Consider the following 16,182-nt stretch of genomic DNA (forward strand, 5'->3'; position numbering starts at 1 on the left):
GATCCTGCAAGAATGGGACCAACGCAACAGAAGAGAATCGTTCAAAGTGACGGAAGTGTAACCCTTCTGCAAATTGCCACAGATTTCAATGCTGGGCCATAAACAAGTGTCAGTATGCTAGCCACTCAACGAAACATGATCTATATTGGCTTTTGGAGCTGAAGGCCCACTCATGTACCCTCGATGACTGCACGACACAAAGATTTATGCCTCGTCTGGGCCCATCAACACCGACACTGGACTGTTGATGACTGGAAACAAGTTGCCTTGTCGGACGAGTCTTTTTTTTAATGGGACCAAACTGCTGAGGTTATCGGTCCCTCAAATTGTATTGACTGGGTGTATGTGTACGGGTATGGAGACAACCCATGAATCGATGGACTCTGCATGTCAGTAGGGGACTGATTCAAGCTGGTAGGGGCTCTATAATGGTGTGGGGCATGTGCAGTTTGAGTGATATGGGACCCCTGATACATCTTGTTATGACTCTGAAAGGTGACATGTACATAAGCACGTTGTCTGATCACCTGCATCCATTCATAACCATTGTACATTCTGATGCACTCTGGCAATTCCAGCAGGATAATGCAACACCCCGCAGTCCAGAATTGCTACGGAGTGGCTCCAGGAACACTCTTCTGGGTTTAAACACTTCCGCTGGCCACCAAACTCACCAGACATGAAAATTATTGAACACATCTGGGATGGCTTACAAAGTGCTGTTCAGAAAAGATCTCCATCCCCTCATACTCTTATGGATTTATGGACCACTCTGCAAGTTTTAGGGTGTCAGTTCCCTCCAGCTCTACTTCAGACCTTAATTGAGTCCATGCTATGTTGTGTTGCGACACTTCTGCATGCTCGCGGGGGCCCTACACAATATTAGGTAAGTGTATCAGTTTCTTTGGCTCTTCACTCCCTACAGGCTGCTGTACCAGAATGACACTGCTGGCTGAAATGTCATGTGGTACGGTGGTCATCACCATTGCGCATCACCTCACCACCCACCATCTTATGTGCACACCACTATGACTAAGAGTTTCAAATTTGGAGTATCCCAATATAACATACACTTTTAACATCAAAGAGATCACATGCGACAATGTAAATTAAGTTGAATTAGATAATTAATTCGTAAAAATTCTCATTATATTCAAGGACTCACCACAATGTGTTGGAATATGACCATTCATCAGTCCTAAGGACCACGCTTTTTTAACAATATCCCATGGAAATTTCATTGTTCGATCATATTCAGCGGCAACAGGTATCACTTCTTCTCTTGCAAATTTTCGAGCAAGTTCTTGAAATTCTTTTTGTGTTTCATTTAACTCTAAGGCAGAAACAAAGGTTAGCTTCTTGTTGTGTAAGGCTCAAATAGTTGACTGCATTTATTAAAAAGAGGGAAACTAAAGATTACTATTTCAGTGTTCGTACAACCAGGAATGACTGGCTTCTAAGCACTACTTTCTGAAAATGGAAGAAAAGAGTTTACAAACATCTACAGAAGTCTCTTTCATTTGAGAACACGCACGCATACATGCATACACAACTATACGTACCTCTCGAACGCATGTCCTGTATTGTTATATAAATAAATAAAAGTTTTCCTAAGGTGCAACAGCTGTGGTTAAATACTCTTCAAACTCAAAGAAACTTCACACAAATTAATGTCAATAGCTAAAATAGTATTACTATGCATTTCAGTTTTTAAGTTATGAAGAAATGGATAGAAATTAGCAAGACACAATGAGAATTATTTTATAAAAATATTACTTGGTTCTTCAAAATACATGAGAATTATACTCCCATAAGCCATGGACTTCGCCAAGGTAGGTGCTTTGTGCGCGTAAACAACACATATAGCTGTACTGTAGGTGGAACTGCAGTAACAGGGCGTGTGTGGAGAGGCCAGACAAATGTGTGGTTCCTGAAGAGGGGCAGCAGCCTTTTCAGTAGTTGCAGGGGCAATATTTTGGATGACTGACTGATCAGACTTTGTAGCATTTAGTCAACATGGCTCTGTTATGGTTTTGTGAAGGGCTGAACCCAAGAGGAAGCAAAACCTGTTACTATTTCTGAGGGTACGAAGCTCTACCGTATGGCTTACTGATGATGGCACCCTCTTGGTTAAAATAGCTACAATTCAGATCTCCGAGTGGGGCGCGCTCAAGAAAATGTTGTCATCAGGAGACAGAAAACTGATGTTTTAGGATCAGAGCATGGAAAGTTAAGTAGGTTAGACAATTTAAAAAGGGAAATGCATAGATTGAAGATAGATATAGTGGGAATTAGTGAAGTGTGGCAGCAGGAAGAATGTTATAAACAGAATATCAAACAGGGGTAATGCAAGAGCAGATCTAACAATTACTAAGACAATATGAATGTAGGTAAGCTACTATGGACAATATAGTGAATGTTTTAACATAGTTGAGGTTGACATGAAGCCAACACCCACCACAATAGTATATGCCTACCAGCTCCACAGACGAAGAGAGAAACAATAACGAGCTAAAAAAATTATTCCAAAAGTTACGGAATATAAAATTATGATGGGTGACTGGAATTCAATAGCAGGAAGAGGAAGAGAAGAAAAACCAATGAGAGTAAGTAGACTGGCGGGGGAGGGGGGGGGGGGGGGGGGGGGGGGGGGGGAAAGAATACGGAATGACGGAAAGAAGTGTGGCAGAATTTTCCAAAGAGCACTAATCAATTATTGCACACACTTGACTTAAGAATCATGAAAGAAAGCTGTGTATGTGGGAGAGACCTGGAGACGGTGGAAGGTTCCATATCTAATGTATAAAAATAAATATTTGTTTGTGCATTTTCTATGCTTTCCTATGCCATTCATTCACGTGTGAAGAAACTTTGGTGAGTTGTTGTGCATACAACTGAATTAATAATACAGGGTGATTCAAAAAGGACTTTACAATTTTGGAATTATACAGGAATTTATTGAGTTAACTTACAGAATCAGCAGATGTGTCATTTTGTAGCAAAAATTCCCGTTTCACATAAAAGAGTCGCTTTGGTACACTGTGGCTACTATTTTTGGTGAGGCAAACATCCCACGGGTAATCAATTTTTTCCCACACTTGTTGCAGCATATCGGGTGTGACGTGCAACGGAAGCATAGATTCAATTTTTTAGGTTGGCTAAATTGTTTGGTAGGGGAAGAACATACGGCTTTAATGAAACCCTAGAGATAGCAATCCAGTGGTGTCAAGTCTGGGGAGCGAGGTGGCCCATGCGATTGGCCCTTCACAACCAATTCACCAACCTGGGATGTGACTATTGAGGAAACCTCCAACTTCCGTGAGGAAATGAGGTGGTGTACCATCTTGCTGGTAGTAAACCATCCCATCCCTGTCATCTTCAACTGATCAATGGAATTAAAAAGTTTTCTAGCATATCCAGATGCACAAAACCAGTGACAGTTTTCTCCATGAAGAAAGGGTCATACACTTTCAGTCTGCAAATGGCAAGTAACACATTAACCTTGGAGCTGTCATGAATGTGTTCCAGCATCGCATCTGAATTTTCACTACCCCATATTCTGCAGTTGTGGGATTTCACACGCCACTGATATGAAATGTTGACTCATCACTGAAGATTTTTGCGTTCAGGTATGTCTCGTCCTCCTCCTCTGATGCAACATTTCCAAACGGAATTGCCACTAGCAACCTTACCTGCATCACTAATATGCTGTGCCATTGTGAATATAGTTTCAAGTGTAAATGCCCACGTAGTACTTGTCAAAGAGTCTTTTGTCGAATGCCAGTGTTGTCAGATGCAGGTCGTGTTCATTTCTGTGGAATGCGGGCAAAGCTCTCCCTAACCTGTTCGACATAATCATCAACAAGTGGGCTAGATGGTGATTTATCCTGTCACAGTGAACAACCATCTCAACAAAGCTCTAATGTCAAGAGCAAATTGTAGGCCTGCTGCCAAACAGTTGTTGCAGAGTTCATTTCATGAAAATAAAACACACAGTGAGCACTCTCCGCACCAGTCTAAGTAGCCATTGTAACTGAGAACTAGTCTGGCACTCCTGGTGGAGAAACCAAGTACTGTTGCACTACATGAACCAAACTTGAGGGTGTTTGTGGCAAAATGACAAATCTACCAATACTCTAAGTTAAAAATCAAACAATGGAAAATCCATGATGGAATGTAACAATATTATGAAAAGGAAAGTTGCTACTCACCTTATAGCACAGATGCTGAGTCGCAGACAGTAAGGCCTTCATCAAAAATAGACCACACACACACACACACACACACACACACACAAAACTGCAGTCTCAGGAAACTGAGACCACACTGCGAGCAGTAACACCAGTGGGGTGGCAGACAGTTAAGTGCTGCAGGTTAGACGGAGGGCAGGGGAGAGGTGTGGAAGGGGGGCGGGTGGGGGGGGGGGCAGAAAAGAAGAGAAGTAAAAAATCTGGGTGCAATGGTGAAATGATGGCAGTGTAGTGCTGTAATGGGAACAGGGAAAGGGCTGGATAAATGAGGGCAGAGACTATTGAAGGTTAAGGCCAGGAGGGTTATAGGAACTTAGGAAGTATTGCAGGGGAAGTTCCCACCTGCGCAATTCGAAAAAGCTGGTGTTGGTGAGGAGGATCCTTATAGCACAGGCTGTGAAGCAGTCATTGAAATGAAGGATGTAATGTTTGGCAACGTGCTCAGCAACAGGGTGGTCCACTTGTTTCTTTGCTACAGTTTGTCGGTGGCCATTCATGAAGACAAACAGCTTGTTGGTTGCCGTGCCCACATAGAATGCAGCACAGTGGTTGCAGCTTAGCTTGTAGATCCAATGACTGGTTTCACAAATAGCTCTGCCTTGATGGGACAGGTGATGTCTGTGACCATTGCATCTATTACAGGGGTATGAGACATGAGGTAAGGGGTTGGGAACAGGGGTTGTGTAGGGATGGGCAAGTATATTATGTAGGTTCGGTGGATGGTGGAATACCAGAGTGAGAGGGGTGGGAAGAATAGCAGGCAGGACATTTCTCATTTCAGACCATGATGAGGGCTAGTTGAAATCCTGGTGGGGAATGTAATTCAGTTGCTCCAGTACTGGGTGGTACTGAGTTACGAGGAGAATGCTCTTCTGTGGCCAGACAGCGGGACTTCGGGAGTTGCTGGGAGACTGGAAAGACAAGGCAAGGAAGATTTGTTTTTGTACAAGGTTGGGAGGATAGTTGTGGTCTGTGACGGCTTCGGTGAGACACTCGGTATATTTCGAGAGGGACCACTCATCACTGCAGATGCGACGGCCATGACTGGCTCAGCTGTATAGAAGGGACTTCCATACAGCTGGAACGGGTGGCAGCTGTGAAAGTGGAGGTATTGCTGGTGGTTAGTAGGTTTTGATATAGATGGAGCTACTGATGTAGCCATCTCTGAGGTGGAGGTCGACATCCAGCAAGATGGCTTGTTGGGTTGAGTAGGATCAGGTGAAGCAAATGCGGGAGAAGTTGTTCTGGAGGTATGTGGATAGGACATCCTCACTCTCAACCCAGATTGCAAAGATGTCATCAATGAATTGGAATCAGGTGAGGGGTTTAGAATTCTGGAAGATTAGGAAGGATTCCTCTAGATGGCCCATGAATAGGTTGGCGTAAGATGGTGCCAAGCGGGTGCTCATAGCCTTATCCCGGATTTGTTTGTAGGTAATTCCTTCAAAGGAAAAGTAATTGTGGGTGAGGATACAGTTGTTCATGGCAACTAGGAAAGAGGTTGTTGGTTTGGAATCTGTCAGGCATTGGGAAAGGTAGTGTTCAATAGTAAAGGGAAGTGGCATAAATAGTGACGAGCAGAGCTGTAAGTTACCTTAATAAATTTCTACATCATTCCAAAGGTGTATAGCCCTTTCTGACTCACCCTGTATACCCCTACCACCTCTGGAGGTGGGGGTGAGAAAGCATGATTTATCAAATTATATGTGATAACAACTTATATTAACATGAACCAATTGTTTTTATGGTCACTAAACTCATTGGTGACAGCACCAATTACGTTTTATCCATAGGGATGGGAAGGAGATGGGAAAGAGAGGACAAAAGACATTGACCTATCAGTATATCCCTGTAAAACCTGAAGTAACGTCTACCAAATTTTCCACACATCACTCACTGCCAGGAAAAAAAAACAACCACTGTGACATTCTTTGCAATCCTATGGCTTGGGATGGGCGTGAAAGGGGGTGACGAAAGAAAAACTCAGAAACACCTGAAGCAATTTTGACCAAGTCTGGTATATATATGATTCATTATTTGTATAAAAATACTGTGAGATACTCTTATTACACCCAAGAGTGAGGACGGGGACATGAAGCTAATTTGTTTTTGGAGTACTGTTTTTAAGTTGAAATAAGTATTGCTTTCAAAACTCCTCAATTTTTCATTTAAACCCAGATTATTTTGACAAACCAAATCATGGGAAAACATAAGGAATTTGAGTCAACTTTAATAAATGAAATGAAATACATACACTACTTATTTATTTCATCTTCAAGCACTTTTAATACTACTGATGTTAATACACTCCTGGAAATTGAAATAAGAACACTGTGAATTCATTGTCCCAGGAAGGGGAAACTTTATTGACACATTCCTGGGGTCAGATACATCACATGATCACACTGACAGAACCACAGGCACATAGACACAGGCAACAGAGCATGCACAATGTTGGCACTAGTACAGTGCATATCCACCTTTCGCAGCAATGCAGGCTGCTATTCTCCCATGGAGACGATCGTAGAGATGCTGGATGTAGTCCTGTGGAACGGCTTGCCATGCCATTTCCACCTGGCGCCTCAGTTGGACCAGCGTTCGTGCTGGACGTGCAGACCGCGTGAGACGACGCTTCATCCAGTCCCAAACATGCTCAATGGGGGACAGATCCGGAGATCTTGCTGGCCAGGGTAGTTGACTTACACCTTCTAGAGCACGTTGGGTGGCACGGGATACATGCGGACGTGCATTGTCCTGTTGGAACAGCAAGTTCCCTTGCCGGTCTAGGAATGGTAGAACGATGGGTTCGATGACGGTTTGGATGTACCGTGCACTATTCAGTGTCCCCTCGACGATCACCAGTGGTGTACAGCCAGTGTAGGAGATCGCTCCCCACACCATGATGCCGGGTGTTGGCCCTGTGTGCCTCGGTCGTATGCAGTCCTGATTGTGGCGCTCACCTGCACGGCGCCAAACACGCATACGACCATCATTGGCACCAAGGCAGAAGCGACTCTCATCGCTGAAGACGACACGTCTCCATTCGTCCCTCCATTCACGCCTGTCGCGACACCACTGGAGGCGGGCTGCACGATGTTGGGGCGTGAGCGGAAGACGGCCTAACGGTGTGCGGGACCGTAGCCCAGCTTCATGGAGACGGTTGCGAATGGTCCTCGCTGATACCCCAGGAGCAACAGTGTCCCTAATTTGCTGGGAAGTGGCGGTGCGGTCCCCTACGGCACTGCGTAGGATCCTACGGTCTTGGCGTGCATCCATGCGTCGCTGCGGTCCGGTCCCAGGTCGACGGGCACGTGCACCTTCCGCCGACCACTGGCGACAACATCGATGTACTGTGGAGACCTCACGCCCCACGTGTTGAGCAATTTGGCGGTACGTCCACCCGGCCTCCCGCATGCCCACTATACGCCCTCGCTCAAAGTCCGTCAACTGCACATACGGTTCACGTCCACGCTGTCGCGGCATGCTACCAGTGTTAAAGACTGCGATGGAGCTCCGTATGCCACGGCAAACTGGCTGACACTGACGGCGGCGGTGCACAAATGCTGCGCAGCTAGCGCCATTCGATGGCCAACACCGCGGTTCCTGATGTGTCCGCTGTGCCGTGCGTGTGATCATTGCTTGTACAGCTCTCTCGCAGTGTCTGGAGCAAGTATGGTGGGTCTGACACACCGGTGTCAATGTGTTCTTTTTTCCATTTCCAGGAGTGTAGTTTGCACAAATTGAGTAATACATAATGGCACATAAAATAATAAAAGAAAACAGTTAAATCATGTAGATTTGCATACAAACACACAGTGAGTATAACTTAAAATTTTATATGTTCTTTTGCACACTCGAAAAATTCCCCTATGGCATAGAATGCTGCTTTAGAAGCCAATTCTAGAGAACATTTCTGAAGGTTTTTACTGAGGTAGAGTGTGCCTCGGTGACAGTGAATTGAACAGTTTTATTCCAAGGTATATATAGCTATTGTGGGTCTTGCTTAAGTCTAGTAAAAAGCTGGTCAATCTTGTCTTTTTGATGGGTATTGTGACAGTGAAATGATTAGCACAATCTGTAGCTCTCTTTGTTTTCTTTTGTGTAGACTAGGCATCCAACTATGAATAATTATTAGACTGTCACGACACCCAGTTTCTTGAAAAGTGGCCTACGAGATACACTGTTTTTGAAAATATCCATTAGACATCTGATAATTTTTTTCTTCCACATAAATACTCTCTTTGTCCCAGTGGAGCTGTCCCAAAGCAGTATGCAGTATGTTATATGGCTATAAAAAAATTCATAATCAAAAACTGAGCATACATGTTTCCATGCTTTAAGCTTATGTAATAGGTATATGACTCTTAGTAATTTAGTGCATACTGAATCTGTGTGGAGATACCAAGTTAATTTGGAATACAAGCGTACACCAAGAATTTAGCTGACCACTGACATTGCATAAATTAAAAATTATACGTTGGTTTTATTTTGGTTTACAGTTAATTCATTGTCTTTAAACCAGGTACTGGAAATTCTTATGCTGGCCTTGCTTTGTTCCTTTAGATCCTCTATGTCATTTCCATTTCTAGTGAAAGTGGTGTCATCAGCATACAGAACAGATTTATATGGCATTATACTAAGTAGGTCACCAATATAGATTTTTTACCATAAGGATCAGAATAAGAAACCTTGAGGCATGCCTTTTGAAACATATAGGAATCCAGAGTGCATATTATTTAAGAGTGCCCTCTGCTTCCTATTGTCAAGATACAGTTCTATAGGGGGGAGTTCTGTATCCTGAATGCCTTATCACCTCAATTTATCTATTAGAATCCGACAACTCACAGAGTCAAATGCCTTGCTTAAGTTAATCAGTAGGGCAGCAACAGATGATTATGCTTCAAAGGCACCTGAGTATTGCCGAAACAACATTTTCAACAGCTTTCGGTGTTGATGAATTTTCCCTCAAGCCGTACTGAGTGTCAGTCTTCCATTGCAGGTGAAATGTTTGTATATTTGTTGGTATATGTAACATTCTACTATTTTTCAAAGTATTAGTACAAGAGAAATACGACAGTACTTATCAACACATGATTTTTCCTCCTTTTTTTATGTAGAGGGATAACTACTGCTATCTTTAAGCAGGCTGGAAAAGAACAACTCCAAAATGGGTGTAGTCTGATGTCCACTATCCTTTTAGTAACAAAATCTGTTAGACCAAACAAGTCATCTGATATCGAGTTGCTGAATTTTTCTACAGCTGCTGCACTGTCAGTGACAGCAATTTGTACCCACTTGAATGTAGATGCTGCAGGTTTGTTGTGTGATATGAATGCGTTTGTTTTTCTAAATGTTTATTAATGCCTGATCTTTGGCTGTCATTTTTTGCATTGGATGTCCTTTGTTACCATAATTAATAAAGAAGCTATTCATTTCATCAGATTTGATATTGTAGTATCATAAATGGTTCTATTAGTATTACCCAGTTCTCCTTTGATAAGTCCCCAAGCAACATTGAATTTGTTTTGTGGTTGCTATATATATTTATCATTCGCCAATTTGTTTCTGTTTTATAATTTATGATCTACACCTTTTCATTAGTTGAAGGTACTGAAGTCTATCTTCTTCAAAGATCTTTGATATGTTATAGAGATTAATGACCTGTGTTCTTAATTTTATGAGGTCCGGTGTGAACCAACAATGTAAACTTGTATGATTACTTTTGCTTGGTTCCCCTTATGTCTTTAATACTTTGGACAACACTTATTAAACATATTACAAACAAGACCGACAAAGTTGTCAGAAGCTTCATCAACATTTGTAAATCGAGACAGGAAGTTGGACCATTCTATCATACACAGCTGTGATCTGAAAGCATTGATATGAGTATCATTAACAATTCTAATGTACTTAGGTTGTTCATGCAGCTTTACAAGATTTTTTTGTCAGCAATTTTAACCATATCCCTTCATGATCTGATAGATACATAGTATTAAAGAAAAAGAGTCTTATTTCATACATATTTCTTTCTAAATTTGTTATAACATTGTCCAGAGAAAATAGCTGTCTTGTTGGCTTGTTATTTGCACAAAACATATTGTGTGACCTGAGGGTGTTAAGCAAGTGTAAGAACTTTGTTGATGCAACCCTAATGTCAATGTTAATATCCCCAAAGATTAAAATTTTACGTTTATTGCATTTCAGCAAGTGGAAGAGTGTTCTCGCTAGTACCTCTGAAGACATCAATGTTGCTGTCATGTGTACATGATACAAGCACTACAATTAATTTGGTGCCTGCCAATAATATAGCAGCTGCCTCAAATACATTTTGAATGTAGAAATCACTGGTGTCAAGATTAGTGCATTTTGCCAAACGATTGTTGCTGATGTATATCGAAGTACCTTCATAGTTGTGCTGACTTCTACAAAAACTTGATACTAAACAATAGCCTGATAACTTATACAAATATAGTTGATTCTCTTTTAGCCAGTGCTTATTAATAAATAGAACAAAATTTTTGCTTGCTCCTAGAAGAACACTAAGATCATCAATCTTACTGTTTCAAGATCAGATACTGACATGCAAAAATACCATCGACTTACTACAAGATTTGGGGGGGGGGGGGGAGGTTTGTCCTGTCTAAATGTAGTTCACTTTGTACACTGTCCAATCTCCACATTATATATATCCACAGCTAGCGTGAAATCTGCAGCCAATTTAATTTCCATTTATCATACAAACATTTTTGTAGTGTTTACATATATTTTCAGACTGTTACAGATGTAAGGAGTGTTTGTTCCATTTTCACACTGTTGTTGTGGTCTTCAGTCCTGAGACTGGTTTGATGCAGCCCTCCATGCTACTCTAGCCTGTGCAAGCCTCTTCATCTCCCAGTACTTACTGCAACCTACATCCTTCTGAATCTGCTTAGTGTATTCATCTCTTGGTCTCCCTCTATAGTTTTTACCCTCCACACTGCCCTCCAATGCTAAATTTGTGACCCCTTGATGTCTCAGAACATGTCCTACCAACTGGTCTCTTCTTGTCAAGTTGTACCACAAACTCCTCTTCTCCCCAATTCTAGTCAATACCTCCTCATTAGTTATGTGATCTACCCATCTAATCTTCAGCATTCTTCTGTAGCACCACATTTCGAAAGCTTCTATTCTCTTCTTGTCCAAACTATTTACCGTCCACGTTTCACTTCCATACATGGCTACACTCCATACAAATACTTTCAGAAACGACTTCCTGACACTTAAATCTATACTCTATGTTAACAAATTTCTCTTCTTCAGAAACAATTTCCTTGCCATTGCAGTCTACATTTTATATCTTCTCTACTTTGATCATCATCAGTTATGTTGCTCCCCAAATAGCAAAACTCCTTTACTACGTTAAGTGTCTCATTTCCCAATCTAATTCCCTCTGCATCACCTGACTTAATTCGACTACATTCCGTTATCCTCTTTTTGCTTTTGTTGATGTACATCTTATATCCTCCTCTCACGACACTGCCCATTCCGTTCAACTGCTCTTCAAAGTCCTTTGCTGTCTCTTGACAGAATTACAATGTCATCGGTGAACCTCAAAGTTTTCATTTCTTCTCCATGGATTTTAATACCTACCCCCTTTAGAATTTGAAAGAGAGTACTCCAGTCAACATTGTCAAAAGCTTTCTCTAAGTCTACAAATGCTTGAAATGTAGGTTTGCCTTTCCTTAATCTTTCTTCTAAGATAAGTCATAAGGTCAGTATTGCCTCACGTGTTCCAACATTTCTATGGAATCCGAACTGATCTTCCCCCTGAGGTCGGCTTCTACCAGTTTTTCCATTTGTCTGTAAAGAATTTGTGTTAGTATTTTGCAGCTGTGACTTATTAAACTGATAGTTCGGTAATTTTCACATCTGTCAACACCTGCTTTCTTTGGGATTGGAATTATTATATTCTTCTTGAAGTCGGAGGGTATTTCGCCTGTCTTATACATCTTGCTCACCAGATGGTAGAGTTTCATCAGGAATGGCTCTCCCAAGGCCGTCAGTAGTTCCAATGGAATGTTGTCTACTCCCAGGGCCTTGTTTCAACTCACGCCTTTCAGTGCTCTGTCAAACTCTTCACGCAGTATCTTATCTCCCATTTCATCTTCATCTACATCATCTTCCATTTCCATAATATTGTCCTCAAGTACATTGTCCTTGTATAGAACCTCTATATACTCCTTCCACCTTTCTGCTTTCCCTTCTTTGCTTAGAACTGGGTTTCCATCTGAGCTCTTGATATTCGTGCAAGTGGTTCTCTTTTCTCCAAAGGTCTCTTTAATTTTCCTGTCGGCAGTATCTATCTTACTCCTAGTGAGATAAGCCTCCACATCCTTACATTTGTCCTCTAGCCATCCCTGCTTAGCCATTTTGGATTTTGCGTCGATCTCATTTTTGAGACGTTTGTATTCCCTTTTCACACTAACAGAGTTAAACTATTGTTCACAAATTTTTTTCTGGCCTAAGCTGCCAAGTTGGCAGTCTTGTGTGTGAGGTGTGCTTGTTTGTGTGCATGAATGGTGTGTGTTTCTCTGTTTCTCTTTTGCTGATAAAGGCTGTGGTTGAAAGCTTTGTGTAAATGTCTTAAATGTGGCTGTCTGCAACTTTGTGTGTCTTCTCTACGCTACACAGCAATCTACTATCTTTTTCGACATTGTTAAATACATGTGACATATGCAGACACGGGTCAAGAGCTAGTTTATTATTTAATGATGAGATACAGATTTCAAAACCAGATTTTAAACTGCAAAACACTTTGAGGTACAGGTGTGCCTTCTGACCATAATTTATTGGTCATGACCTGAAAAGGTTGCAGAAAAGTAGGAAACGAAAGAGAGACCTGGATAAACAGAAATAACTAGAGATTGTCTGGAGTTTCATACACAGCCTTGGGCAGTGACTGATGGGAAAAAGAGAAAAAAATACCATGAAAGTAGTAAGTGCAGCAGAGGATCAGATAGGCATCACAATGAATTTTACTGATGAAAGATGTAAATACAAAAATTCAGCAAATTAAGTGGGCAAAAACGAACACAGATGTTTAAAAAGTGGGTAACAACATTAAAAAAGTTAAGGCAGGTATAGCTCGAGTACAATTCTAGTGATGCAGACGCATGCATGACAGGGTGAAAGATAGATAACTCTTTAGGGAGACTGAAGAGACCTTTCAAGTAAGGAGAACAGCTGTATTAACATCAAGAGCTCAAAAGGCAAGCCACTACTCCCCAAAAAAGAGAAAGCTGAAAAGTGGAGTTTTATGTAGAAGGGCAATACAAGAGATATGAACTTGAAGGCAATATTATAGAAAGGGAAGAGGAAGTATATTTACATGAGATGACAGATCTATTCCACCTGTTGTGCAAGATATAGGAGACCGGGGGAGGGGGGGGGGGGGAGGGGGAGGAAAAAAAATGCTATTGACAATGTAAATTTGACTACAGTCTTTGAAATTTATTTTGTAGGTAGGCCTAGCACGGATAAAATACAGGAAGCAAATGTACGACTTGCAGAAGAAACCAAACTGCAGAAATAAGGGTCAAAGGACATTAAAGGGAAGCAGTAGCTGAGAATGGATTGAGAAATGGTTGCAACCTATCCCCGATACGTAAAGTCTGTACACTGAGCAGGGCGTGAAAGATATGAGAGAGGAATTTAAATAGGGAATTTAAGTTCACAGAGAAGAAATAACAACTTTGAAGATTGCCAATTGCACTGCAATTGTCAGACAGAAAGGGCTTGGAAGAGCAGTTTGATGTAATGTCTTTAAAAAAGTTATAAGATGAACAAAAATGACAGTAAAACAAGGGCAATGGAACGAAATCAAATTAAATCAGGCAGTTCTAATAGAATAGGAGGCCCAAAATGTAGCAGATGAGTTTTGCTATTTGGGCAACAAAGGAACTGATGGCCATAGCAGAAAGGATGTAATATGCGGGGTGGCAGTGATAAGAAAAGCACTTCTGAAAAAAGAGGTATTTGTCACATCTAATAATCTAATATGAATGTGTTAGGACGTATCTTCAAAAGGTATTTGTGTGGCATGTAGCCTTGCACTGAAGTGAAATGCGAGCAATAAGCGGTTCAGACAAAAATAATAGAACCTTCTAAAATGTTGTGCTACAGATACATGCTGAAGATTACAGAGGTAGGTCTAGACTGAATAACTAAAGAGTGTGTATGGAATCGAATTGTAGAAAAGTAAACCTGTGGCACAACTTGACTACAATAAGGGATTGGTTTGTAGACAACACCCCAAGGCATTAGGTAATTTTCAATTTCAACTGGAGGGAAGGGTACAAGGTATAAAATTGTAGAGGGAGACCAAGGGATGAACACAGTAAGGTGGTTCAAATGGCTGTACATTGTAGCACTTATGTAGAGATGAAGGGAGATCGCACAGGATAGGCTAGCACACGACCTGCAAGGAACCAGTCTTCAGGCTGAGAACCACAACATTCTTCTTGTTCTGTTTCCTGAACTTCATAACAGATGATTGTATTGTCTTCTAGAAACTTACTGCCATACTTTTACAATGAATACTTCGTTCTGATACCACAGAATAATAATTAATGAACGTCACTAGAAAGCACAGAACAAACTACTAAACACGAAGAGCCTTTGAGGGCTACAGTAACATTTTAGCCTGTACTTATCTTCTGCCAATAAGAATCAAGAAAATTCGACAGTAGCTGTTTGAGAAAAGGCAGTTTCGCCCCCTCGTGATGTACATCCTAAAACATTTATGAGGTTGCTAAAAAGCAAATTATATTTTACGCCTAGTAAAGGAAACATCAGTAGCAATTCATGCAGTTTCGTAACCCAAGCACTGTTCCACAATTGCATAACCCATTAAAAAACTCTTTCCAGTGCGTAAAAGGTGCTCACCAAACGCGTATCCATTTGGATGGTGTCCTTCTGCTGCAGCTGGTTTTGCAGCAGCACTAGACAATGTCCTCAGGCCAGATCGTAAAGGAATTCCAGCAATCTAAATAAAGATGGGGCAGATATGGTGAGGCGTCACGTAAAAATTCACATTAAGGGTTCTATTCTGCAGCATTATCAGGATAATGTTTTGAAAACCTTATGCTAGCACAAACTTGCTGATAAAACTGTAAACAAACAGATGATTACTAGGCATTAAAGACGTATAAATACTGATAAGGTAATAACTGCGTACTTTTCTTAGTGTGGACATCCTGCTGTCGGTTAATTTGTCGATTTGACGGTAGAAACTATTCAGCCAATTACCCACTATGCGACCTTTGTACACATCACACAGCGAACTTTCCCCTCTACAGTCCACATTCCACTTGCCTGAGAAATGTCTACAAAGATACTCAATACAGCATCAGCTGTGCCTAGACTGCCCCATGCCCAGCTGAAACTAGCTTCATTTATTGTATCAATTCAGTTTTTAGGCAGTGGAAAAATATCGGAGTTCTAAGTTACGCCGGTATTACACTACCAAATTTCTTTGTCCAAATCTTTGTCAAAGATTTTTGATAGTGTAATAGGGATCTTTGACAAATGTCGTCCAATATTTGATCAAATCTAGGCCGAGGCCGTATATGTGATCAAAGAAATCGCTTGTCTTCTGTTCACTGCAATGCGATATGTTACCACGCGGAGCGCTAGCATCGCTGCAGCGTTCTGTCGTCTGTAGTGTTTTTATAACCATTGCCGGTAAATACAATTGGTGTGTGCCGACATCTACAGAATTAATAGAGATGTCTGAAGCTGATGAGGCGCTTTACAACGCGAGGCACCCTGAATACAAAAATAGATTAAGAAGATTGGAGACCTAACCTGACCTAACCTAACCTAACATAACCCTCTCCTGTAGCAAGGAGTTGGAGTGTTATAGTGAGCCTGTCTTCTGAAGATGTAGCAGTTC

General features: G+C 41.4%; 1 protein-coding gene across 1 annotated transcript in view; it reads right to left on the reverse strand.

The window, feature by feature from the left end:
• Nucleotides 1-15,720, reverse strand: part of LOC124612222 (probable medium-chain specific acyl-CoA dehydrogenase, mitochondrial) — a 101,077-nt gene extending 85,357 nt beyond the window's left edge. The window contains exons 1-3 of the mRNA XM_047140311.1: nt 15,466-15,720; nt 15,174-15,273; nt 1,166-1,333 (exon numbers count right to left, since the gene is read on the reverse strand). Of these exons, the coding sequence (XP_046996267.1) occupies nt 1,166-1,333; nt 15,174-15,273; nt 15,466-15,483 (286 nt within the window). The 5' untranslated portion in view covers nt 15,484-15,720. The remainder of the gene's footprint in view (nt 1-1,165; nt 1,334-15,173; nt 15,274-15,465) is intronic.
• Nucleotides 15,721-16,182: the final 462 nt, after the last annotated feature.

The sequence above is a fragment of the Schistocerca americana genome, chromosome 1 (genome assembly GCF_021461395.2).
Source record: "Schistocerca americana isolate TAMUIC-IGC-003095 chromosome 1, iqSchAmer2.1, whole genome shotgun sequence".
Lineage (NCBI taxonomy): Eukaryota > Metazoa > Arthropoda > Insecta > Orthoptera > Acrididae > Schistocerca > Schistocerca americana.